The sequence below is a fragment of the Thalassophryne amazonica genome, chromosome 1, assembly GCF_902500255.1.
Source record: "Thalassophryne amazonica chromosome 1, fThaAma1.1, whole genome shotgun sequence".
Lineage (NCBI taxonomy): Eukaryota > Metazoa > Chordata > Actinopteri > Batrachoidiformes > Batrachoididae > Thalassophryne > Thalassophryne amazonica.
In genome coordinates this window covers 9,197,337-9,223,056 of record NC_047103.1, presented here as the reverse complement: position 1 = coordinate 9,223,056, position 25,720 = coordinate 9,197,337, and the positions used below count along the sequence as shown (strand labels likewise).

General features: G+C 43.2%; 1 protein-coding gene across 5 annotated transcripts in view; it reads left to right on the top strand.

The window, feature by feature from the left end:
- mllt10 (MLLT10 histone lysine methyltransferase DOT1L cofactor) overlaps nt 1-25,720 on the top strand; it is a 162,898-nt gene that overhangs the window by 14,456 nt on the left and 122,722 nt on the right. For 3 of the 5 annotated variants that reach the window (XM_034160803.1, XM_034160936.1, XM_034161083.1), the window contains exon 1: nt 2,931-3,295. The exons of 1 other annotated variant lie outside the window; for it this stretch is intronic. In XM_034160803.1, coding sequence (XP_034016694.1) covers nt 3,133-3,295 — 163 coding nt within the window. In that variant the 5' untranslated portion in view covers nt 2,931-3,132. Of the gene's footprint in view, nt 1-2,930; nt 3,296-25,720 lie in introns of those variants that run through there. One more of the 5 variants, XM_034160865.1, reaches the window with a different exon arrangement.

Below are 25,720 nucleotides of genomic sequence, written 5' to 3'. Positions count from 1 at the left end.
GAAAAAATTCCATTTGAAAGGTGACCGGTGGAAGACAACAACAAAAAGTAACATGTTTTAATCTGCACCCATGTGAAACACACATTTGAAATAACAATATGGAAAGTGTTGCAATTATCCTCAAAATCACCAACAAGAAACCCAGTGAACCTTTGAGGGATGAAGCTGATGTCTGGGACAGAAGAATCCACCACACAGTACCAGCAGCCTTGCTCAAACCTTGTACTGTCACCGAGCCGTAACACCTGAAGCTATCTTCCATTGTTTACGTTTGTGCCTTTGTATGCCTCACTTGAACCTTTAGCAGGTTAGACATGGTATGCCTAATTTAACCAACCCACTCAGCTAACATAAAAATACTGCAAAATTAACACCAGTGTAAGAACTCAAATGAGAAAAATACTTGTATAATGTTCTCAGTCTCTGTTATGAAACTGGTTGGGGAAGTCCTTCCAGTCCCTGTCTAATGGTTCTTCACTGTGTTCATGGAAGGTGCCATCACAGTGTGTTCATGTAGATTTTTTCAGATGTTGATAACTCTGGTTGAAGATCTGAAGATAGACTTGTTTGACTTCTGACTTTCTTCAATTTTATAGAAATTGCTTCTTGTGTGGGTAATGTCAAAAATTTTTAGGAGTGAGTTTGATGTCATGTCATCAGTGCAATTAATATTTTGTAAATTTGGATAACTTCACCTTTCAACTACTTGTGGACAAGGGCGAGTAGCTTTAGAGCCTTGACAAGCTCTGGATTATGCAGATTCTAATTTGGTGGCACAACTTTGGACCTTTTTTAGGTGATTAATGACACTGGGCTTCATGGGATTCCAGACTGCATTAGTGCATTCCAGGAGTTCTCTAAATAGATTTGCCCAACTGGAGAAACAGCTCTTTATCCAGGCATCTACATGATCTTCTGATTGTTCTCTTTTACCTTATTGGCCTTCTTCGCTACCATGGCTAAGTGTTTTGAGAACTTCAGGTGTTACAACAAATGCACCTTGGTCTTTTTCTGAAGTGGATGTCAGAAGTCTGATTGGTGGGTTGTTTGGTCCCATGCTATTGTGCAATGTTTCACAATCCTGGTCCTTGGAACCCATAGTACTGCCCATTTTCTACTTGTTCATCATCTACTCTGACTAGATCAGCTCAGTCAGGTGTGTTCAACCAATCAAAATCTGGCTTAGCACATCTGATTATGCCCCATACTGTGGGTCCTGAGGACCAGGATTGTGAAATACTGCAATAATGACATTCTTGGTTTGGTGTGCTGCCAGTTTTTGGACCACATCAGCATCTTGGTGAGGTCTAGCTGTTTAATTCCAGAATAACCTCTTGGATAAATTCCTCATCACCTACAAGATGTTGTCAACCTGAATTTTAGTACCTGCACAAATGGTTCTAAACACCAACAGCATGGTGATCAGGTAGTGTGCTTACTTTGAAAGCAGATGGTTCCCAGTTCAAGAGCTGTGTTCATTCCCATTGGAAAGTGGAGTTGCCTTAGCGTAACAGTTGTGCCAAATCAACATACACATCAATACTGGATTTGCTTTGACAACCCTGAGTGAAAAAGGAAGAATCCACCCGCCCTCCCCCCATAAAACCCCCCACATTTCGCCATTGTTTCTAAATGTGCTAAGTTCTTAAAAGAGAGGTAGGTATTTATATTATAATATATCACATAACATATTGTACAATAAAAGAAATTTTGGTATGTCAAGATCAATAATTTCTTTCTTTCTTTCTTTATTGTTTATTTGATGAGGACAATGCACATTAATGAACACTTTGTACATTTTCATGCCTTAGTGTAAATATGCCAGATTTAGCTAAAAGCTACTTTCCATCTGTAGTCCTCAGACACACAACAACAAACAATAATTACAATAAATAAATTAAATTTATTTCATTTTTATATCAGTGTAATTGTGGTTGAAATGAACTGCACCAAATAATTTGATGGTTGGTTGTTGATCACAATGATAAAAAGAACATTAAATTTGAAATTTTAAACTTCTTCATAATAAAAACATTTTTCCAGTTTATGATTGTGTCATAAATTGTAAGAATAAGTTGTTTGGAATTCTTTGGGGTGCAGGTACTGGTTGAAGATGAAACTGAAAGTCGATTGAAATCCAAAGTTTGATTATTATTTCTGCAACAACACCACAAACAAAACTAAAGAAATCTCTTTCAAAATTATTCACAAATTCAACCCTGCAAAACATTTCTTGAGCAGATTTTAAAAAGATATTGATACATAGTTCATTTTGTTTCTCTCTCACAGAAACTGTACCACATCTTTTTTCTTTTCTTTTCTTTTCTTTCTTTCTTTTTTTTTTTTTTTTTTTGGCATTGCTCATTTACCAAGAACTTTTGGAAGGACATTGCCCATTTCATAACAATCCACTTTTATTAAAACTATAGAATGTTTTATGAACATATTATTTTCGTTTTTTTTTTCAAAAGACAATACAACAGAAAATGAAGTTTATATTATCAATCTACTCATTATTATAGCAAAGTTTTACATACACAAATGTAAATTCTCAAAGAAAACCCATATTTTCTATCTTTTATAAGGAATTTGAAATGTATATGAACAGTATTGAACCCTGTACAAATACAAAGGCTCTTATCAGCATGGACACACTGTATGAACTTTACCTAATTTGTCATTTTATTTTATTTTATTTTATTTATTTTTATTATTGTTACACCCTGGCAAATTTTTGCTCAGTTATGTAAATGCACTGTATGTGTTGTGCAACTTTTCAATAAAAAAACAACAAAAAACTAAACAAAACTCGACAATGTGTGGGCCCAACATCTCATCCAATCACAATCCGTTACTTGCTTCCTGGCTCGTTACGCAAACGTGCGCACGTTGCGTCATGACGCTCGTTCTGTGTGCGTGACGTCCCCCCTTCTTCTTATTCTTGCCGTTGAGCCGTGATCGTGGAAGTGGATGTTTTGGTGAGAATATAAGGTGTTTGAAAGAGACGTAAACACGCTTAAAACATGACTTTTCGAACGAGCGGGACCTAAGGTGGCGGAAAGCAGCGCGCCTCGGCCTGACATTTGTTGTGGTTTCTGCTGGTGTTCCTCCGCATGCTTGCCGTGCTCGTAGATGGTTTCGGGCGAGCGTTGTCTAGCGGCGGACGACGACTTCTCGACGAATAACATGAAGGAGATGATCGGTGGGTGCTGCGTGTGCTCAGACGAGAGAGGTTGGGCAGAAAACCCGCTGGTCTACTGCGACGGACACGGCTGTAATGTGGCCGTGCACCAAGGTAAGCCGCGCTAGCTAACAGTTAGCAACAGGCTAGTTAGCGTTGTCTTGTTGCTCCTCTGCCTGGCTCACCAAGTCCAGGCTGAGGTCAGGATGCACTCCGGGCCACAAGCTGTACACGGGCTGGGATCACGCCATATCATGGATACAGGTTATAATCGAGCTGGAGTCAGGCTATGTCCTGGGCGCGGGATGTACCTGTACTGGTGTCATACTATAGCCTGGTCACAGGCTATGGCCAGGCTGGAGTCGGGCTATATCCTGGCCACGGGCTGCACACGGACTTGGGTCAGACTACATCCTGGTCATAGGCTGTACTCTTGCTGGGGTCATGTTATATACTGTACACTGGCAGTACCCAGGATGGGGTCCGGCTATATTCTGGCCACAAGCTATAGCAGGGTTGGGGTCGGGCTATATCCTGGGCACAGGCTGTACCTGTACTGGGGTCAGCCTACATCAAGGCCACAGGCTGTACCTGTACTGGGGTCAGCCTACATCCAGGCCACAGGCTGTACCTGTACTGGGGTCAGCCTACATCCAGGCCACAGGCTGTACCTGTACTGGGGTCAGCCTACATCCAGGCCACAGGCTGTACCTGTACTGGGGTCAGCCTACATCCAGGCCACGGGCCGTACCCAGGTTGATGTCGGGCTCTATTCAGTTTACAGGCTGTACCCGGGCTGTATAGAGGGTTTTCAATCACGTGACCGATTTGCTGCTGAAAAATGGAGAGAATGTACAGTTATTACGATGCTTTAAATCAGGGGTGTCCAAACTTTTTTTAGTGAGGGCCAAATACAGAAAAATAAACAAAGGGCCGGGCCACACACTAGGTGACATATTGACACATGAATACTGTGTGTATTTCTAACTCACCTAAAACGTGAAGAACATTGCACTCAGTGGGAGCAGTGATGCTGTCCTTTGGATTGAAGGATGGCTGACATGTCAGGAGAAAGTTTGGTGGTTGAGACACGAAGGACTTCACAGAGATGGCTATCAGTCATTCTGGTTCTCAGTCTGCTTTTGTTCTGATTTAACAGAGAAAATGTTTGTTCACATATGTATGTTGAGCCGAACAGGCTCATCATTCTTTTTGCGTGGCGTCTCATCAGAGGAAACTTGGCATTATCCAAACTCTGATAGAATTCAGGGAGGGAGAGAAGCTGATGTTGACTCTTCAGAGAATCATCACATTGCATTTCAATCAGTTCTAACTGCAGACTCTCTTCCACTTCTTCTGCTTCTACCAGGAAGGGGGTCGAGAACAGCTTGATTTGTTTTTCAATGACAGAAAAATCTTGGAAACGCTGGTTGAATTCTGTCATGAGAGATGCAATCACACACATATTTCTCCTTTTTAGCAGGAAGGTCGGCCTTTGGAAAAGCAGACTTGATTTCAGACAGCGCAGGGAAGTGTGCAGCATTAAAGCCTTGTAGTTGTGTCGCAAACAGGCGGAGCATTACGCAGAAGGCTTTCATGTGCGCATACAGGTGTGGCACCAGCTGTTCTCTGCCTTGTAGGTTCTTGTTCAGTGAATTCAGATGATGTGTAAGATCAACTAAAAATGCCAGGTCTGCCAGCCACAGAGGGTCACTTAGTTCATGAAGAGGTTGGCCCTTCTCTTTTAAAAAAGGTCGATTTCTGATCTCAGCGAATAAAACTGGTGCAGCACAGAGCCGCAGCTGAGACAGCGCACATCAGAGTGGTAGAGTACATCCCCGTATTCAGCATCCACATCAGATAGGAAAGCCTGAAATTCTCTGTGGTACAGTCCTCTAGCTCGAATTATGTTGACAGTTTTTACAACAGTGTTCATCACATCACCCAGCTGGACAGTGTTGGCACACAGTGCTTCTTGGTGGATTATACAGTGCATCCTAACAGCCTTACCTCCGCTCTCTTTTACCTTGGCGCACACTAACGATGCCATTGCTTTGCGCTCACCCGCCATGGCCGGAGCTCCATCAGTTGTTACTCCACAGAGCTTGTCCCATTTAAGCCCCATCTTTTCAACTGCCTCTGACACAGCTTCAAAAATATCTTTTCCTGTCGTTGTGCCTTTTAGGCTCATCATATCAAACAGCTCCTCCGTACAGCAAAAATGGTCATCTACTCCCCGCAAAAAAATTAACAGTTGCACGGTGTCTGTGGCATCTGTGCTCTCATCGCATGCTATCGAGTAAAAATCAAAAGCACAAGCTTTATCTCTCAGCTGAAGTTTCAAGTTAGCGGACAAGTCCTCGATTCTCCGCACCACTGTATTTCTGGATAAGCTCACATTGTTGAAATCCGGCACTTTTTCTGGGCACATTATTTCTGTGACTTTGATGAGGCACTGCTTTATGAAATCACCGTCTGAAAATGGTTTGTCGTGCTGGGCAATAAGTTTAGCGACTTCATAACTTGCTGTTGTGGCGTTTTCCTGTATTTTGTTAGCACGAAAAAAAAAACTGCTGTTGAGCTTGCAGGCTAGCTGCCATTTGCTTGACTTTCTGTGTTCGTTCGGCACCGGTGTACGATGTGTAGCTCTGATGTTTGGTCTCATAGTGCCGACGGACATTATACTCTTTCATCACAGCAACATCTTCGTTACAAATCAAACAGGCACACTTTCCGTTGATTTCTTTGAAAAAATACTCGTTTTCCCACCGTGTTTGAAATCTTCTACATTCACTTAATATTTTGCGTTTCTTCGGTGCTGCCATTTCTTCTTCTTAGGTGCTGTAAAAGTTTTCTTCGCTTAATTTCGTTTCTGTGGCTGGCTAGATGGAGCCAGCTGCTGGCTCCATCTAGTGTTGAAACTGAGAAGTGCAACAAAGTTGACCTCAAGCTTCTTGTGCGGGCCATATTTAATTATATTATCAGAATTTGCTGCGGGCCAATAAAAACTGAACCCGCGGGCCGTAGTTTGGACACCCCTGCTTTAAATGCTTGAGATAAAGCTATTTATCGTTATAGATGTCAATCAATCAATCAATTTTTTTATATAGCGCCAAATCACAACAAACAGTTGCCCCAAGGCGCTTTATATTGTAAGGCAAGGCCATACAATAATTATGTAAAACCCCAACGGTCAAAACGACCCCCTGTGAGCAAGCACTTGGCTACAGTGGGAAGGAAAAACTCCCTTTTAACAGGAAGAAACCTCCAGCAGAACCAGGCTCAGGGAGGGGCAGTCTTCTGCTGGGACTGGTTGGGGCTGAGGGAGAGAACCAGGAAAAAGACATGCTGTGGAGGGGAGCAGAGATCGATCACTAATGATTAAATAGATGTGTAGCAGTTGGTTCAGTGGATCCGTATCTTATACTAGATAGTGAATTTAGTGGTGATGTAATGAACTGGCCAACAATGTCACACTGCGATATTGTGAACTAGGTAGCTGCCGACCAGGTCAGCCTCACCAGCCTCCTGCAGAGCATCACAGCTGAGCTCTGAAAGCGGAGGTCGTCTTGAAGTCCTGAGCAATTTCTCTCACCAGGCGCTAGAAGGGCGAGCTTGCAGATCAGCAGCTCGGTGCTCGAGGACCACAATGTAAATAAGCATCCGTATTGGAAGTGTTCTTGTGTTATCCTCGGCGGTATTTTTATGTCGTCGTCTTCTTTGTCTTTCGGCTGTTTCCGTTGGGGGTCGCCACAGCAGATCAATCGTTTCCATCTCACCCTGTCCTCTGTATCTTCCTCTGTCACACCAACCACCTGCATATCCTCTCTCAGCACATCCATGAACCTTCTCTTTGGTCTCCCTCTTCTCCTCCTGCCTGGTGGCTCCATCCTCAGCATCCTTCTCCCTATATACCATGGGTCCCTCCTCTGCACATGTCCAAACCATCTCAATCTCGCCTCTCTGACTTTGTCTCCAAACCGTCCCACCTGAGCTGTCCCTCTGATATGTTCATTCCTAATCTTGTCCATTCTTGTCACTCCCAAAGAGAATCTCAACATCTTCAGCTCTGCCTCCTGTCTTTTTGTTAGTGCCACTGTCTCTAAACCATACAACATAGCTGGTCTCACTACTGTTTTGTAAACTTTCCCCTTCACTATTGCTGATATTCTTCGGTCACAAATCACTCCTGCCACCTTTCTCCACCCACTCCACCCTGCCTGCACTCTCTTCTTCACCTCTCTACCACACTCTCCATTACTTTGAACAGTTGACCCCAAATATTTAAACTCATCTACTTTCACCACTTCTACTCCTTGTAACTGCACTATTCCACTGGGCTCCCTCTCGTTCACACACATGTACTCAGTCTTGCTTCTACTGACTTTCATTCCCCTTCTCTCCAAAGCATATCTCCACTTCTCCAGAATAGACTCAACTTGCTCTCTACTCTCACTACAGATCACAATGTCATCTGCAAACATCATAGTCCATGGGGACTCCTGTCTGATCTCATCTGTCAACCTGTCCATCACCACTGCAAAGAAGAAAGGACTCAGAGCTGATCCTTGTTGTAATCCCACCTCACCCTTGAATGAGTCTGTCATTCCGACTGCGCATCTCACTGCTGTCACACTATTCTTGTACATGTCCTGCACTACCCTAACATACTTCTCTGCCACTCCAGACTTCTTCATACAATGCCACAACTCTTCTCTTGGCACTCTATCATAAGCTTTTTCTAAGTCCACAAACACACAATGTAACTCTTTCTGTCCTTCTCTGTACTTTTCCAACAGTATTCTCAGAGCAAACATTGCATCTGTAGTGCTCTTTCTCGGCATGAAACCATATTGCTGCTCACAGATCTTCACCTGTTTTCTAAGCCTAGCTTCTACTACTCTTTCCCATAACTTTATGCTGTGGCTGATCAGCTTTATGCCTCTGTAGTTACTGCAGCTCTGCACATCACCCTTGTTCTTGAAAATAGGAACCAGCACACTTCGTCTCCACTCCTCAGGCATCCTCTCACTTTCCAAGATTTTATTAAACAATCTGGTTAGAAACTCTACTGCCATCTCTCCTAGACATTTCCATGCCTCCATTGGAATGTCATCTGGACAGACTGCCTTTCCGCTCTTCATCCTCTTCATAGCAGCCCTCACTTCTTCCTTGCTAATCTCTCACTCATTTTCTTTATTCATCAATTCTTCAAAATATTCCCTCCACCTTCTCAGCACACACTCCTCACTTGTCAGCACATTACCATGTGCATCTTTTACCACCCTAACCTCCTGCACATCCTTTCTAGCTCTGTCCCTTTGTCTGGCCAATCGGTACAAGTCCTTTTCTCCTTCCTTACTGTTCAACTTCTTGTACAGCTCGCAATATGCCTTTTCCTTTGTTTTTGCCACTTCTCTTCTCGCCTTACGCCGCATCTCCTTGTACTCCTGTCTACTTTCTTCATCTCTCCGACTATCCCAAAACTTTTTCGCCACCCTCTTTCTCCTTATGCTTTCCTGGACCTCTTCATTCCACCACCAAGTCTCCTTGTCTTCCTTCCACTGGCCAGATGTCATACCCAGTACTGCCCTAGCTGTCTCCCTCACCACATCTGCAGTACTTTTCCAGTTGTCCAAAATTGCTTCCCCTCCAACTAGTGCTTCTCTCACCTGCTCGCTAAATTTCACACAACAGTCTTCCTCCTTCAGCTTCCACCATCTGATCCTTTGTTGAGCTCTCACTCTCTTCTTCTTCTTTACCTCTAAAATCATCCTACAAACAACCATCCTATGCTGTCTAGTGACACTCTCTCCTGCTACCACCTTACAGTCTGTGATTTCTTTTAGCTTGCATCTCCTATAAAGAATGTAGTCCACCTGTGTGCACCTTCCTCCACTCTTATGTTACCCTGTGCTCCTCCCTTTTCTTAAAGTAGGTATTCACCACAGCCATTTTCATCCTTTTCGCAAAATCAACTACCATCTGTCCTTCCCCATTCCTATCCTTGATACCATATCTACCCATTACTTCCTCATCACCTCTGTTCCCTTCACCAACATGCCCATTGAAGTCTGCTCCTATCACCACTCTTTCATGCTTGGGCACACTCTCCATCAGCTCATCTAACACACTCCAGAAATCTTCTTTCTCCTTCATCTCACAACCTACCTGTGGGGCATATGCACTGATGATATTCATCATCACCCCTTCAATTTCCAACTTCAGACTCATCACCCTGTCAGACACTTGCTTAACCTCCAACACACTTTTAACATACTCTTCCTTTAAAATGACCCCAACACTATTTCTCTTCCTGTCCTCACCATGGTACAACAACTTGTACCCACCACCGACGCTCCTGCTCTTACTTCCCTTCCACTTGGTCTCTTGCACACACAATATGTCTACCTTTCTCCTCTCCATCATATCAGCCAGCTCTCTCCCTTTACCAGTCATACTACCAACATTCAAAGTCCCCACTCTCATTTCCTCCCTTCTAGTTTTCTTCTCCCGCTGTTCGTGGCAACGTTTTCCTCCTCTTCTTCGTCGTCTTCGCCCAGCAGTAGCCCAATTTCCACCAGCACCCTGTTGGGCAATAGCACCGGTGGTGGACGTTGTTAACTCGGGCCGCGACCGATCCGGTATGGGAATTCGATTCTGAGTCTGCATAGTTGGGTTGGCTTGTTTTACGCCGGATGCCCTTCCTGACGCAACCCTCCTCATTTATCCGGGCTTGGGACCGGCACTCAGAATGTACTGGCTGCACACCACATGTGGCTGAGTTGGCAGTATTTTTATGTATTCTTATATAATTTTATTGCCAGATAAAATTCTGGGAGCAGTGGATTTCTGGTAGTGGCGGATCTCTCTCAGCACCACGGTGCCGCGAGGCTTCTTCACACCTACGTTGAAGCTTCTGCAATTGTTCCCCAAATGCATGTAGCGTAACACAGCGGCCGCGGGACACAAAATGACGTGACCGATACATCACATGAAAACCCTCAATACATGTTGCAGTCAGGTTACATTGGGCTACAGACTGTACCCAGTCTAGGGTCAAGCTGTACCTGAGTGCCATGGGCTGTACCCAGGCTGAGGGCAGGCTGTGTCCTGGCCACAGGCTGTACCTGCACCGTGAGCTGTACCCAGGCTGAGATCAGGCTATACCTGGGTTATAGGCTGTATCCAATTTTGGGCCAGGCTGTACCCGGGCTAGGGTCAGGCTGTACCCGTGTGACATTGTACCGCTGTCAAAACCAGGTTGTGTCCAGGCCATGAGCTGTACCTGGGCTGAGGTCCTTTTTTCTTTTCTTTGAATAATGAAAGGAGAAGCCCAGGTGTTTTGAGGCCTGTCCTTAATGAGTGGGTAAATCCCAGCCAATCCACCCCCACACCCAGTGTGATTAAAAGCTTTTCATTATTCAAAGAAAAGAAAAATGATCTGACGAAGGCTACAGGCCGAATCGTTATCGTGATAAAATTTTGACATCTGCAACATGTGTGCAATGCTTTATTTTGTAATTTTGAGTCTACTGCCCCTTCATCTGCACCTCAAGTAAGACTTTATTGGTGTGTTTTGCTTTTTTTCTTCCTTCTATATTGATGCTCCTTGTATACCCAGTCATGACACTCACTTGTTTCCAATTAACCTGTTCACCTGTGGAATGTTCCAAACAGGTGTTATTTGAGCATTCATCAACTTTTGTTGCCACTGTTCCAACTTCTTTGAAATGTGTTGCAGGCATCCATTTCAAAATGAGCAAATATTTGCACAAAAACAAAGTCTATCAGTTCGAACATTAAATATCTTGTATTTGTGGTGTATTCAATTGAATATAGGTTGAAGAGCATTTGCAAATAATTGTTTTTATTTACATTTCACACAATGTTCCAACTTCATTGGAATTGGGGTTGTACATCAGCGAGCTTCAGCGTGTTTCACCGTGCTCTTAACTTAAAAAAACTTACCCGTAACTTATTGGACTTATACCAACGTTTTTTTAATATGGTTGGCATATGCTGGCTAAATTGTCAAGGTGTGACAGGGCCTCAAGGTACTGTGCTGAATCAAATATTTTGAGCTACAATGCCATAAGAGATATTTTAACTTTGAGTAGGTCTTAATTGGTAGGCATAGCTGTAATTGTGACATAGTGGTTAGAATGAAGTTATTATTCTCAAAGAGTAATTTGTAATTACTTTGAGATTCCAAGTAAAAAAGGGGCGGTTGGCAGGACACATCATAATTGTTAGTCAACTAGTTGGAATTAGTAATGTACTAGTCAACGTTTTTTCTTTCATTATGCTGTATTGGCTGAGACTACATAGGTGTGCCCCAGTAATTACGATATCGACTTATTATTCGATACATAAAGATGAACATGATCATTTTGCTGACCTTGATATATCATCATTTCCATGTTTGTTTCCATAAGTTACTGACTCTTTAGGGAGTCACACTGCTGCTGTCCCTCTGTCTCCTGCTGTTTGTGTGGGAGGCTCTGCAACCGCAAAAGTTTTGGAAGAATAAATGGAATTGTTTACCTTGCCGTTTTCTTCTGTAATATGAACCTGTTTTGCTGCATGTGAGTTTAGGCAGACTATGCCACAAACTTAGGTTGATGTTCTATAATAAAGTATATTAAAAGAAGTCAAAGTATCACTGCTTTAAAAAATAGCATTTTCCATAGCATCCCAACATTTTTTGGGTCAGGGTTGTATTGTTCAATGTGGAATTTTAAAGACGCTGTATTTTGAGGTCAAGGACAGCTTCCCTCGCCCGGGTGCTCTTGTCTCCTTCTCTTCTTTTATCACACTAATGAAAATGGACCTCTTTATACACAGAACACTGTGTATTCTCACTGAACTCTGACTGCTAAACATTTGCAGTAATTAGCATGTGTGTACCATCAGTTGTCTGTTTTTATTTGTGCTGTGCTGTCACGTGTAATCTGATAGAGACGTGCAGTGTTTCAGAATGATTAGTCATGAGAGGGTGCTGATAATGTTTATTTTTAAGAAACAGCATCTGTAGGAAGCAGTGTTTTTTGTAGTCGACTACCCTGCATATCTGGTTTTCCAGTTTTGCAGTAAAGTTAGCCGTTGCTCGTCATACTTGTTGGTGACAACATTCAGGATGTGTTGAAGATATTAGCAGTAGCTGTTGCCTAACTGTTGATCAGTGGGTATTATCAGGGATACACTCATGCCAGTCTCCAACGTACCAAATAAGGCTGGTTTTGGCACCAGTAGTGAGCTGGAATTGTGAGATACTGAATGATATTCATGAGCTGAATAATGAGAAAACAAGTCATATTTTTGATAAAGGGGAACAGTTTCTGAACTGTACTTGTAGTGGTAGGCTGTGGAAGGGGCCGGCATGCAGCAATTAAATAAATGTATATTTATATTCATTTCATGTTATATATTTAATAGATCTAGCCCTGCTGTACATCTACCCACATGGGAAGATTATCACATTATGTATTATATAATCCAATGGATGCCAACCTTGTTTGACCTTTACTTTGGAGACAAAACATTCAGTCACAGATAGGGATGTACCGATTCACATTTTTTCACTTCCGATCCTGATACCTGAATTTGGATATCTGTTGATACTTTTCCGATCCGTTACCAGAGCTCTATTTGCTTTAATATTATTATCATTATTGTTGTTTTTATATGAGGATTTTCTTAAAAAGGAGACCTGAAAGTTCAGCTATAATTTGCCAGAAGGTGTATCTAAGATGAAAGCCTGGATTTGATGTTTTGGTGAAAGAATTAACTACTTTTATTTTTTTATAGCCTTATTTTATAGACTTAAAGAAAAAAGACAGCTCTCTCTCCCTCTCGCTCTGTCTGTCTCCTCAATTTTCAATTTCAGTGGAGCTTTTTTGATATGGAAGACATATGTTTACATTGTCAAAGCAAGTGTTAAGTAAGGATGTGAATCTTACAACAATTCACGATTCGATTCCGATTCTTGGGGTGACAATTAGATTCAGAATCGATTTTCGATTCAAACAGCTCTGAGAAATAGTTATATTACTTAAAAAATGTTTGTTTAAGAAAATGCAGCTTTACGAGGTTAATCAAGTGATTCTAAAGATGTAAATTTACTTATCTGCTTTGCTTGTTCAGAGTTGGCTGGCAGTTTAGCGAAGTGATGGAGTGTGCGCTGGTCAGTAGTTGGCAGAGACCGCTGCTCTGCTTATTTTAGCTCTGGGTGATGGCGTGGCATGTGGGTTGCGGATTTGAAGTGTTTCTGAAGTACTTGACTTTCATTTTGCAGATTTTGCATTCTGCACAAGTCATGTCAAGCTCCTTCTTACACAGCAAATAATAAAATCCAAAATGTGCCCAAACATTTGCCTTCAGCAAAGACGGTGCTGGCTGAATTAGCTCTTTGTCCGCCATGCTAAGCTACAGCTCACGAATGTTTGAAGCACGTCGGACCCTCCCCTCGCAGGGACGCTGTAGTACGGAGGCCGTTGCCTGACAGTACACACAGCGAGTAAGCAAGAAAATGTTCTTGTACATTTTAGATCGATTCAGAATCTTAATAAATAAGAATCGCGATTCGGACGTGAATGTATTTTTTTCCGGCACCCCCAGTGTTAAGAGTAAAAATCAAGTCCTCTCTCGCTCTCTCTCTCTCCTTCTCAATTTCAGTGGAGCTTCATTGACATAGGAAACCATATGTTTAAATTGTCAAAGCAAATGTTACAGTAAAAATTAAGTAAGTCCTCTCCCTCTGTCTCTCTCTCTCAATTCAGTTTCAATTGAAACATACATTTACATTGTTAAAGCAAGTGTTGGAGCAAAAAGGAAGAAAAGTCCTCTCTCGCTCTCTCTGTCTCACTCGCCATTTTCCTGCTGAGCAGACACGAAGCCTTTCAACTGTAAAATAAACTCTAAATTTCTAAATGTATCATCAGCGGCGCCCATGCGAGTAACTGAAGGATTTTGGTGTGTCGTCCCCTTCCCCCCCAATTCAGTGGAGAGAAAGTGAATCTGTGTTTGGCTGTGCTCTGAGCTGCTGTTAAAGCGTTTCACAGCCTCGGGATGTTGAAGCGGCTGATTTTTCAGTAACAGTTCAATTCATTTTTCTGAAAATCCATGCTCGGCGGCACAGACCATTTGAACCTGAGAGCTGGGCTGGAATTTGCCATTACCAGTGGCTTAAAACTCTCGGCTGCGGTGCGTGGAAGAAACAGCTTGGCTTCAGCTCAGAAACCTCTCCCTCCTCCCTCTCAGCATTATACAGAGCAGAGAGCAGGCTGCACAAGAGGTTTCACAGATGTGGTTTCTGTCTGGTATTGGAAAATCCCACAGATTGGATCGGGAAATTCTAATCCGCGAATGACGTCTGTATCGGATCCCGAATCGGATCAGCCCCAACCCTAGTCACAGATAGTCTAAACTGTACTTTTCTGGAATCTTTATGTTCACCCCTGTGTAAAGCCCTGGTCCCACTAAATAATGAAGGATGAATAATGAGCCACACAGCATGTTTTTTTTTTTTTTTTTTTTGCTATGAGAGGACATATTCAACTATTGTGGAGGAATGGTGGCTCTTAGAGGTAGTGTCTTAAGTTAGCAAGGCTCATCTCTGAGCGTGGCGCTAATTTCAAGATGTTCAGAATTTAGCTCCAACAGCGTGGGGCAGTTTGTACGAGTTACTACGACAAGTAACAAGGATTATAGAGGCATGTGTGTGGATGAGGCTGCTAAAAGCCCACTATCTGAGCGCCTAGCAGCTATGCAGGACCTGAGGGGCTATTTTTGGAGCAGCTCAGTCCTCTTGCACACACAATTCCACCTGCTCTGTGTGCCGGACACTGTATATAAAATAATTATTTTGCGGTGGATTAATCATTTTCTGTCAAACCTTGGATGTTGAAAACACCTTAATGGCTTCTGGAATCACAGAAGACCATTTCATCTGGATGCTCTTTTCCTCTCTTTCTTGCTCCATGTGGAACATATTTTGGATCAACTTAAAGGTAACTATTTTAATGTTTTTATAGCTTGGTAAAACAGTTGCTGTAAAAGTATGTCTATGATATATTCAGTACATTGTTAATGGATCAGATTGAGCTCCACTGTGTGTGCGCACTGACATGACCGTGCGCAATACGAGCATTTAGGCACAACGCAAGCTTGCAAAAGAGTGATTTTGCAGTCAGTGGATGAACACAGTTAAAAGTTGGCTCACAGTGTCAAAGTGGCTGTGTTTAAAGCCGTGAAAGAAATAACACCAGTGAAGCCGCTTGAAGGAGCACAGAGTTGTAGGAACACAGAACAAGATCATGCAAAAGAGCGATTTTTGCAGACATAACACACTTAAAAGTTGTATCATGGTGACTGTAAGCCATGGAAGAAATAAAGAAATATTTATTTATTTATTTTTTAGAAGTGATCCACAGTTTCGGCAGTGGGTGTATAAAATTAAAGTGGGGGGGTGATCCGCAGCACGCACTCACTCAGTGCAGCATCTTTTTTGGACTGCATTTAAAAAAAATGTGACATCTTGAATGGATGCTGTAAATTGAAAACCCACACTTTAAAGGGACCAGGTGTGGGACGGCTGGAGGTTTGGACCAAACCCATGCCTAAACATGTAACAACACCACGTTATCATGGCGCTACATGGATCATATGTGGCTTGCTGTGGATCATATGCGGCGACACGAGCCACTCTAGGCTGGGCGGGGGTGAAATGACAGGTCGGTTGTGGGTCACTAGAGGCACATGCGAGGTACATAGAGGCGCCTTAGTAGTGGATACGTGACGGCGTAAAACGTGGATCATTCTTCAAATAATTGCTGACACACCCATGTGTGGCTCATTATTCATGGCTTATTATTCGGTGGGACCGAGGCTTAATTCTTCATTGACCCCTACGTGGTTACAGCTACTACCGTGGGATAGCTCACGTGTTTTTGTGTAGGTCATGGTATACGGAAGCTGGATTGTAAGTGACCCATGACACGGATAAGCGTCAGAAAATGAATGGATGCACCAAACCACCGATTCACAGTTTTATTAGTGCTGTCAGCGTATTCAGTCCATCTTACTGCCACCAGCAGCAGGATACAACAACACCGAGCTAGTAACTCAAGTTGCTGTTTTACATGCCTCCGACAGTGGTCCGGTCTGCGCCCAAATTATCACATTTTGTAACCATTTTTTAAAGAAAGTGCAAGTATGTTTTAAGTCTGCTTGCATGCATGTAACCTGCAAATTCTGAAATGTGCATTTCTTTTAGTGCAGTTATGATTTGAAAGCCAGTGGCTGTGCTCACAGAGTCTATACAATTCAGGTAAAGTTCAACAGATTTGATGCCTAACACCATGCAGAGTTGTGTGTTGGACAATTAATAATGGTTGAAGTGCACACTAGAGGTTTCACCACATTAACGTGGACACACTTAAACAAACAAACAAAAAAACTAAACAATTACTGCTTCCTCAGTATGACTTATCAGTAATGAATGTTTGTAATGGTCAGAGTGTAATGTAATGTGCATGAGTTGAAAGATGGAACATACTTTTTTAAATTCATAAAATATACCCTTGTTAATACCGTAATCAAATTACAATCAATTACATTAATATATTGTAATGATTCATGACTTATAACAGGTGTTGAAACTGGTCGTACACACATTGCTGGAAAAGGCCCATTGTTTTTATGATGAGTGAGTCTTTGGCTCATTGCCTTCTTTTTTCTTTTTTTTTTTTTACCCAGGAACACCCCTGCTGCCTTGAAATTTTAATATAAAGACTTCTGAAAGGCTAAACAAATGAGCTAGCTACTACACGGCATCTATTACTATTCGCCCTATTGAGATATCCCATAATCCCTTGCGCGCCAGAAAGTCACAGCAGTTTAAACAACATAGAGAATCCACATGACAGCAGTTGCAAATGAACATTATAGTATGAAAGTAATTTTTTTTTTTTTAAGCTTTTCATCACATTAATAAGAGGCTGCATGCATAAGACCTTTGCTGTAACAAATATTGCAAGTTTTCCATGTCTGCTACATTTAACCTGGGTGGATCTTCATAAACGCAAACTGAATTTCAGACGTTATATATATATACTCAACAAAAATATAAACGCAACACTTTTGGTTTTGCTCCCATTTTGTATGAGATGAACTCAAAAGATCTAAAACTTTTTCCACATACACTATATCACCATTTCCCTCAAATATTGTTCACAAACCAGTCTAAATCTGTGATAATGAGCACTTCTCCTTTGCTGAGATAATCCATCCCACCTCACAGGTGTGCCATATCAAGATGCTGATTAGACACCATGATTAGTGCACAGGTGTGCCTTAGACTGCCCACAATAAAAGGCCACTCTGAAAGGTGCAGTTTTGTTTTATTGGGGGGGATACCAGTCAGTATCTGGTGTGACCACCATTTGCCTCATGCAGTGCAACACATCTCCTTCACATAGAGTTGATCAGGTTGTCAATTGTGGCCTGTGGAATGTTGGTCCACTCCTCTTCAATGGCTGTGCGAAGTTGCTGGATATTGGCAGGAACTGGTACATGCTGTCATATACGCCGGTCCAGAGCATCCCAAACATGCTCAATGGGTGACATGTCCGGTGAGTATGCCGGCCATGCAAGAACTGGGACATTTTCAGCTTCCAAGAATTGTGTACAGATCCTTGCAACATGGGCCGTGCATTATCCTGCTGCAACATGAGGTGATGTTCTTGGATGTATGGCACAACAATGTGCCTCAGGATCTCGTCACGGTATCTCTGCATTCAAAATGCCATCAATAAAATGCACCTGGGTTCTTCGTCCATAACAGACGCCTGCCCATACCATAACCCCACCGCCACCATGGGCCACTCGATCCACAACATCGACATCAGAAAACCGCTCACCCACACGATGCCACACACGCTGTCTGCCATCTGCCCTGAACAGTGTGAACCAGGATTCATCCGTGAAGAGAACACCTCTCCAACGTGCCAAACGCCAGCGCATGTGAGCATTTGCCCACTCAAGTCGGTTACGACGACGAATTGGAGTCAGGTCGAGACCCCGATGAGGACGATGAGCATGCAGGCTGTCCACTGATTTAGCATTCTCCAGATTCAAAGCTAAAATATCAGGTAGTCTGGCCTCAAGTTCAGTCATAGGTGAGGGTTTAATACGACGCCGCAGTTGTAGACAAGGTTGTTGTTACACTAAATGCGGCAGCATAAATATAAACCTGGTAAGTGAATGGTCAGAGACTATAGATGCGAGAGGCAAAATGTCAATATTTGTGACATTGCTGGAATCGTAAAGCATCCACAATTTGCATAAATGATTTGCTAGGGGGATCAGAGGGCTTATTTATATGAATGATAAAGTCACCAATAATCAAAATGTTATCTGCACTAGTTGACAAACTAGAGATGAACGCACCAGATTCATCTAAGAAATCAGAATATGGGCCAGGGGGCCTATAAACAGTGACAAAATAACATAGCTGAGCTCCAGTTTTATGACCCTGACAGTACTTAGCATCAGGGGCATAACGGAGAGTCAGATGCTCAAAGGAATTATATTTGTGACCCCCAACAGCTAATAAAGAAAACCTAGATTTGTAAATAAAAGCCACACCCCCGCCTTGCTTCACACCACGAGACACGTGACTAAATGTGTACGCTGGTGGACAGGCCTCATTCACAGGAAGGAGAGTTGTGGGTTTGAGCCAGGTTTCACACAAGCCAATCATATCTAAATGATGATCCATGATTAAATCATTAATCAACAGTGATTTCGAGGACAGTGATCTGATGTTCAGGAGACCCAGGGTAAGGACCTCAGTGGGGATGACAGTCTCACTGTTCGGAACCCGGCGAAGCAAGCCCAGGTTCCGAGAGCGCCACTGGCGCACATCAGTCTGGCAAAGACGTGGATGTCCGGGCCGACAGTCCTCAGAGCCGACCAGTGACACCACACAGGCTCTAAAAGGATCCACAAGGCGCCAGGGCAGCACAGATCCTGCCAGAATTCTGTGCACAGCTCGTCCGGAAGCCAAACAGCAGGCCATACAGAGCTTCAGCTTCACTAGACGTCCACTTCGTCTCCTGCGGCGAAGGCAGAAAGACAGCGCAGGAGCACGGCACAGAAAAGCCGGCACCTCCGCTAAAAATGGGGGCGGAAAGTTCTGTCGCCCGCCGATAACCACACTGCACTACGGACCGGGGGCTGGAGATCCAGCAGAGTTTGGCGATCATACACCCGCAATGCCTCTGACTCAAAAACAGCATAAATTAAAAACAATAAAATAAGAAACAGACTAGAGAGCAGCAGACGAGCAGCCAGACACAACGGCGCCGAAGAGTGAGTGAGAAATTGGAAATAGTGCAACATTTTTATCTTCATTTTACATATAGTCCCAACTTTTTCTGATTTGTTATTGTTTCTGTTGCATTTCTGAAATTACAGAACTGCTATAAAAAAGTGTGAACATTTTATTGTTTTAAAACTCTGTGGAGCAAATGCAAACACCTGTAGAAGAATTTTTAGGTCCATATTTGAACTGTGATGAACTATCAAGTGTCCTGATCCGAACTGTATGTCCTCTGGTTGAACTAGCAGGTGTTCAACCCAAAAAAAGGGCTCTATTAGTCATTTAGTCTGTCAGGGGCTTTCCAAGGCCTTTTAGGTGCTTTCCCGCAGGCCGCGTGCAGGGGCCTCAGGCCAGCTGCACGTGTGGCTGAGGCCACGTGCGGAGGGGGCCTCAGGCCAGCTGCACCTGTGGCTGAAGGTCTTTTAAAAAAATCAGTTGTAAATCCTTCATGTTTTAATGGGAGCGTTTGTCACATTGAAATAATGGCCTAACACCTGCTTAGGGTTCACTAGAGGACGCTTCCAATAGAAAACCATGTCTTGGGAATGAAATAAATAAAAAAAGTCGAAGGAGGAGCGATGCCCGTGGGTCTCCAATAAATAGACGAGCGCGGTTGTCATATTCAGTCTCTCTAGAGGACTCAGTTTGTCTAAGCTTTGTGTCGAAGGCTTAAATAAACTTAAAAACTCTGTGCATTTTATCTTGCTTAAGGCTGAATTATTCTAAAGTGTTGTGTCATTTTCTAGCATATCACTTGCAATTAGTTTGTGTTATCTAAAAGACGACATCCTGAGAAGACTAAAGACGAGCCGCGACAGAACTTGGCGAGCCAGCTTCAGGAGGGTCCAGGGGCATTCCGGCAGCCTGGGGCAGTCCAGCTCATCCCTCCAGACCGTAAATAACAGTGATCACGACTAAAAGGTAAGCAGAAACCTTTTATAATTTCTGCACGATCTGGAGGAGTGAGTCGGGATTTCCGCCCAAGTTGACAGGTGATATTTTTTAATTGCCTCTTACCCAAAAGAACCTGGACTAAGAAAATTGATAAGAGACTAAAAAAGATAAGATTGAAAATTATCAGGCCTTGTAGATAAAATGCTCAGAAGGTGTGTGTGTTCCCGGGAAAAAAGAATGTCTGTGTGAGTGAAAGGTCAGGAATGTTCATGAACTCTGGTGCGGAAAGAGTGCGTGAAGAACTAACCTGGATGCTTGGAGAATAATTGGTGTTGAAATTCGTTACTAACGTGCCGGCTGATAGCATGCGCTGTAGGGGTTAATTTAGGGGAGTATACTGACAAATAGATACAAGGTAATACAAGGTTATTTAAAGAGTTTAACAGAGACTGAAGTGAAATAAGTGAGAAAAAAGAGTTTAACAAGAGAATACGTGCAGAGAAAGCACAAGATAAGCGCCTGTGGGGGCGCAGTAGAAATACCGTACGTGATAAAGAGATTTAAAAGTGCAAAGTGGCACAGCTGATAGTAAGTAAAAGAGCTCAATAAAGGACGTCATTTTTTAAGAAAAGAGAAAACTATAAAAAATAAAATAAATGAAGAGTTAGTGCAGAATACATGAGAATTAATGAAGCAGAAAATAGTGCAGTAAGGCACCAGATACACGCTTGTGGGGCGTGGGAGAAGAATAAGTAATTAAGTACACAGTAATATGAGTTTTTTTATAAGAAAAGAAAAAGAGAATATTTTCAGTGCAAAGGCACATTAAGCTCACGAGGAGCTCAGTAAGTGAAAAAAGGTAGAAGAAAGTGCAGAAAGGCACAGGATACGCACGCGAGGCGCGGTAAGGCGTAGAAATAAATGAAATATTGTATGCTCAGAAAGGAGCTGGTGAAAAATAATATATTAAGCACAGGATACGCACGCGAGGCGCGGTAAGGCGTAGAAGTAAATGAAATATTGTACGCTCAAAGAGGGCTTGTAAAAAAGTAATATATGAAGTTGCTGACAGCGCCGGAGAAGCTGTCTAACGTGAAGAAGAGATACATGCTTAAACAGAACACATTGGTGTTAAGTGAATAAAAAGGTTGTTTAAAGCCGCGGAGTGAAAAGTGGCAGAAGTCTAGATAGAGATATATAGAAAGTTGTTTTTAATAATTTTGTGTATAAAGCTGTTGAAAATTGTGTGTGGGAGAGTGGAGAGTAAGCGGGGAGGTGCAAGCAAAAGCTGTGGGCTTGCAAGCTGGCTGACATACAAGATTAATGTGAAAGAGTACGAGGGGGAGGTATTTAGACCCAACAGGAGGACTTGGGAGAGGCATGACAGGCAGAGAGTAAAGTGTGAAACAGAGACAGTGAAGAAAAAGACAGGAGAAGAGTGCTATGTAAATACAGAAAAGGTAGATATTATTTCAAAGAGAGAAAACTAATAAACAAACATAGCAGAAAAAGAAAGAAGAAGCAGAAAGTTAAAAAATTAGAAGGAAAATAGAAGAAAGTCGGGAGCAAAGACATTAGGAAGTGTTAGGGTTGTAAGAGGATTAAATAAATAAAGTTGGTTATAAATCAAAAGAGTTAAAGCTTAGATTATAGTGAAAAAGCTGACAGACTGATCAATGCTTGGGACAGTCTTTGATGGGAGACTTAAGTGATGATGAAATAATACTCCCAGAACATTACTTGACTGACGGAGACATCGAAACCCAGGGAATCAGGACACATTTTTGGCTGGAAAGGACCTATTTTGACAGGGTAGGAGCAGAACATTGGCAGGACGAACAAGAGATCAATCAGAAATTATGGCAGATTACTAAGGTAATCAATCTGAAGCAAAAGAAAGAACAATTCCCTCTAATTAATTGGGAGCTGCTGATAAGACGTCTGTGGCATCAGGGTTTAACCCCGTGGCTGGAGCTGCTTTGTGCTGACCCTAATAAAGAACTTAGCATACCATTAAATAATTTAGTAACACTACCAACCGATCCAGGTGAAGAACTGTTTCCTAGGTTGACTCTGACTGTGGTCCCAAGGAAGGTTCGGTGGGAAACAGGTAAATTTTCATATTTAGTTAAAGAAAAAGAAGACGGGCATAGCAGTTGGAAATTTAATCCTTTTAAGGGTTTAAAATACAAAACAGGTGTTACAGCCAGCAAGTTATTGGTCTGGATCAGGACAGCCCCTGAGGGACTACCAGAACACCATAGAAACACCTCACATAGCGTTTGTCAGGGTTACATGGGTAACTCTCAGGTCAAGGTCGGGAAAGTACCCCGCTAGACTTAGTACTAAGAAAATATCCAGGAAAACGCACTAAGGCCAACCAATGTAGAGGAAAGTGGCACAAAAGGTCAACATGGGGGCAGGCAATGGCCTTTGGAGGGATCATTTGATCCGGTGATGTGTGAAGCAGTTGCGGTAGAAATACAGAAAAAAGAAATTAAAGATCAGCAGAAGAACGTAAATAACAACAAAAAACGCACTGAAGAAAAAGAAGTTTTAGCCTTGTTCAAGCAGGAAGCACAGAGGCTACAGCAGAAAAGAGAAAAAATGACAGAGGAAAGATCCAAAGAGACTAAAGCAGTGCACCGAGCTGGGAGCAAGCCACCCCCATATAAACGTCATGATATGGGAAAGACAGCTGGACAATTTGTATTAGGAACTCGTGAAGAGGACCAAGGCATGGATGTGGAGGGCAAATTCACACTGACACTAAAAAGCTCGAGAGCCAAAGGAGACAGGTCCTCAGTCTGTCAAATGGATCATACAAGGTCTCCAAGTCCGAAAGTAAGTGGTCGCACACCACGACCAGCAGGGGGGGCCACAAATAACAGTGACACGGAGGCAGACGAGGATAAAGAGAGAGACCTGAAGGCTCCGCCTGCACATCGAGGTCCACTGAAAACCGTCCCCTCCCACCATAAGTCAGCCGACTGGACCTTCAGAGGCTATAGAGGCTCAGAAGAGTGGCACAAGAGCTTCTGTGACACACTGGATCTGGCCAGAAGAGATAATGAAGAACTAGCTGAGCAACTTCGGCTAGCGAAGGAAAGAATACAAAGACATAGGGACGCCGAGGAAAGAAGAATATTACAACAATCGACGCCCAATCAAGGGAATCACATTATAGAGCCACCCACCCGAAAAATTTCTGGTGAGATCATCATTGAGAGTGCAAAAGAGGCCCGACTCAGGCAAAGACAACAATGTGTAGCCAAAGACATAGCGGCTTTAGAACAGAATATAACCGACTGGATGGACTGCCTGGAACCAGTCAGTCACACTCGATCTGGAAGACAGTATGGAGCCCGCACAGAAGAAGAGGAGGACGAAGACCTCATATGCCCATTGGTGGTTAGAAATGGTCATCATGTGTATACCCCATGGAGCTGGACAGACATGGTGGGGCTGGCCAACAGGCTGCCAGACATCACCCAAGGAGCTGGGAGATGGATAACTGCCTTAGAAGAAGGCACTGCAGGGGTAACCTTGTCTTTAGGTGACATAAAAGCCTTGCTAATGCATGTCATGGGAAAACATGACACTGAAGAATTAGCAGGAAAGGTTGGACTAACACAGATGATGGGCACTAATCAACATGCTGAAGTCCCCTTTAATCGCTATAGAAACTCCATGTGGGAAGGACTGAGAAGAAAGTACCCTGAGGTCTTGGATCCCTCTAAATTGGATGATGAGGAGTGGACACCTGAAGAGTGCCCAAAGAAGTTCCTGCACCGATTCCAGAAAGATGGGCGGAGGAAACAGGAAATGCATGGAACCATTCTCCAGCAACTGAAATCCTGTTTAAAATAACTGTAAAAAAGGCTCTAACCAGATGAGGTTCAGAAAAGCCCTAGATGGAGGTGTGGGACTATCAAAAATGAATTGGGCTTTATACTCTGAGCATATTTGTCACCATCTTGAAATCTACAAGAAAGAAAAACAAAAAGAAGAAGATGCAGCAAAATCCCTGACGAAAAAATTGGTGCAGATGCAGTTGGGAGAGCTAACCAAAGTCAAGAAAGAAAAAAACAAAGACCCAGCACCAATGATGACCCTGTTCCTTCTGAGTCGGCAAGCACAGGCCGTACGGCAAACACTGCTGCCACCATACAGGCACCTGTGGTAACAGCCACACAGAGCCCCCAAGGAGCAGCAGGAAGCACTCCTACAGGAGAAGTCTCAGCACCAGTGGAGCATCACTATCACTACCATAGCACTGGCTACACCCGGAAATGGACCCACCTACAGTCATGGGTGGAGAGGAGAGTCACGGAACTTTCAAGGACAAGAGGAGGGTGGCGAAGAGGATCTCGCCAACCTTCATTTGGAAACAGACTCCAAAACTCAGCTCCCAGGAACAGTCAAGTGGGACCGCCTATGGGACCAACACCCCCAATAGGGGATCAACCCTCTAATGAGTGTTGGAGCTGTGGACAACCTGGACATCGAATGAGAATTGTCCGGCCCGACCTTGGGTGGACCCTCTGCCTATTGGCAATAGGGAGGCCTAGAGAAGACAGAGGGGGAAACGGTGGCATTGGCTATTTCGATGATACCTAAGGAAGAGCCAACCATCACTGTTAATATACAAAAACAGAGATTTCCCTTTCATGGTGGATACAGGGGCAAACATACTCTTGCATAGGGAAAATGGGCGCTCATCTCCCCCTCTCTGGGTCTGTAATTAAGACCATCGGCTTCTCTGGGAAAACTCAAATAATACCTTTTACACGCCACTTCCTGTAACGATTGCAGGAAAAACAGTCGAAGCACCCCTGTTATACTCACAAAATACACCTGTGAATTTGCTGGGAAGAGACATTTTATGTAAGCTACACACCCAGATAGTGTGTACCCATCAAGGACTGCAAATACACTTTCCTGACGAAGCACTTGCCAACATTATGGTGCTTATGGACATGGAAAACAAGGTCCGACCTGTGCAACCCATGGTATACTGGCTGAAGTTACAACCAGAAAATTCAAATCTTCAACTGGAATGGGAAAAATGGAAGCCCTGGGCAGAACAACACTATGAAGCAGTATGTACACCTAGTTTACCTTTACATGTCACCCTGATGTTCAACGACAAACACGAACAAACTGACTATGCATGCTGCTGGGATGCATTGATGAATCAACGGCTGTTTCACATAACCCACCACAGAAATTTATTTAGGCCCCAAGGGGCCGCAGCTTCT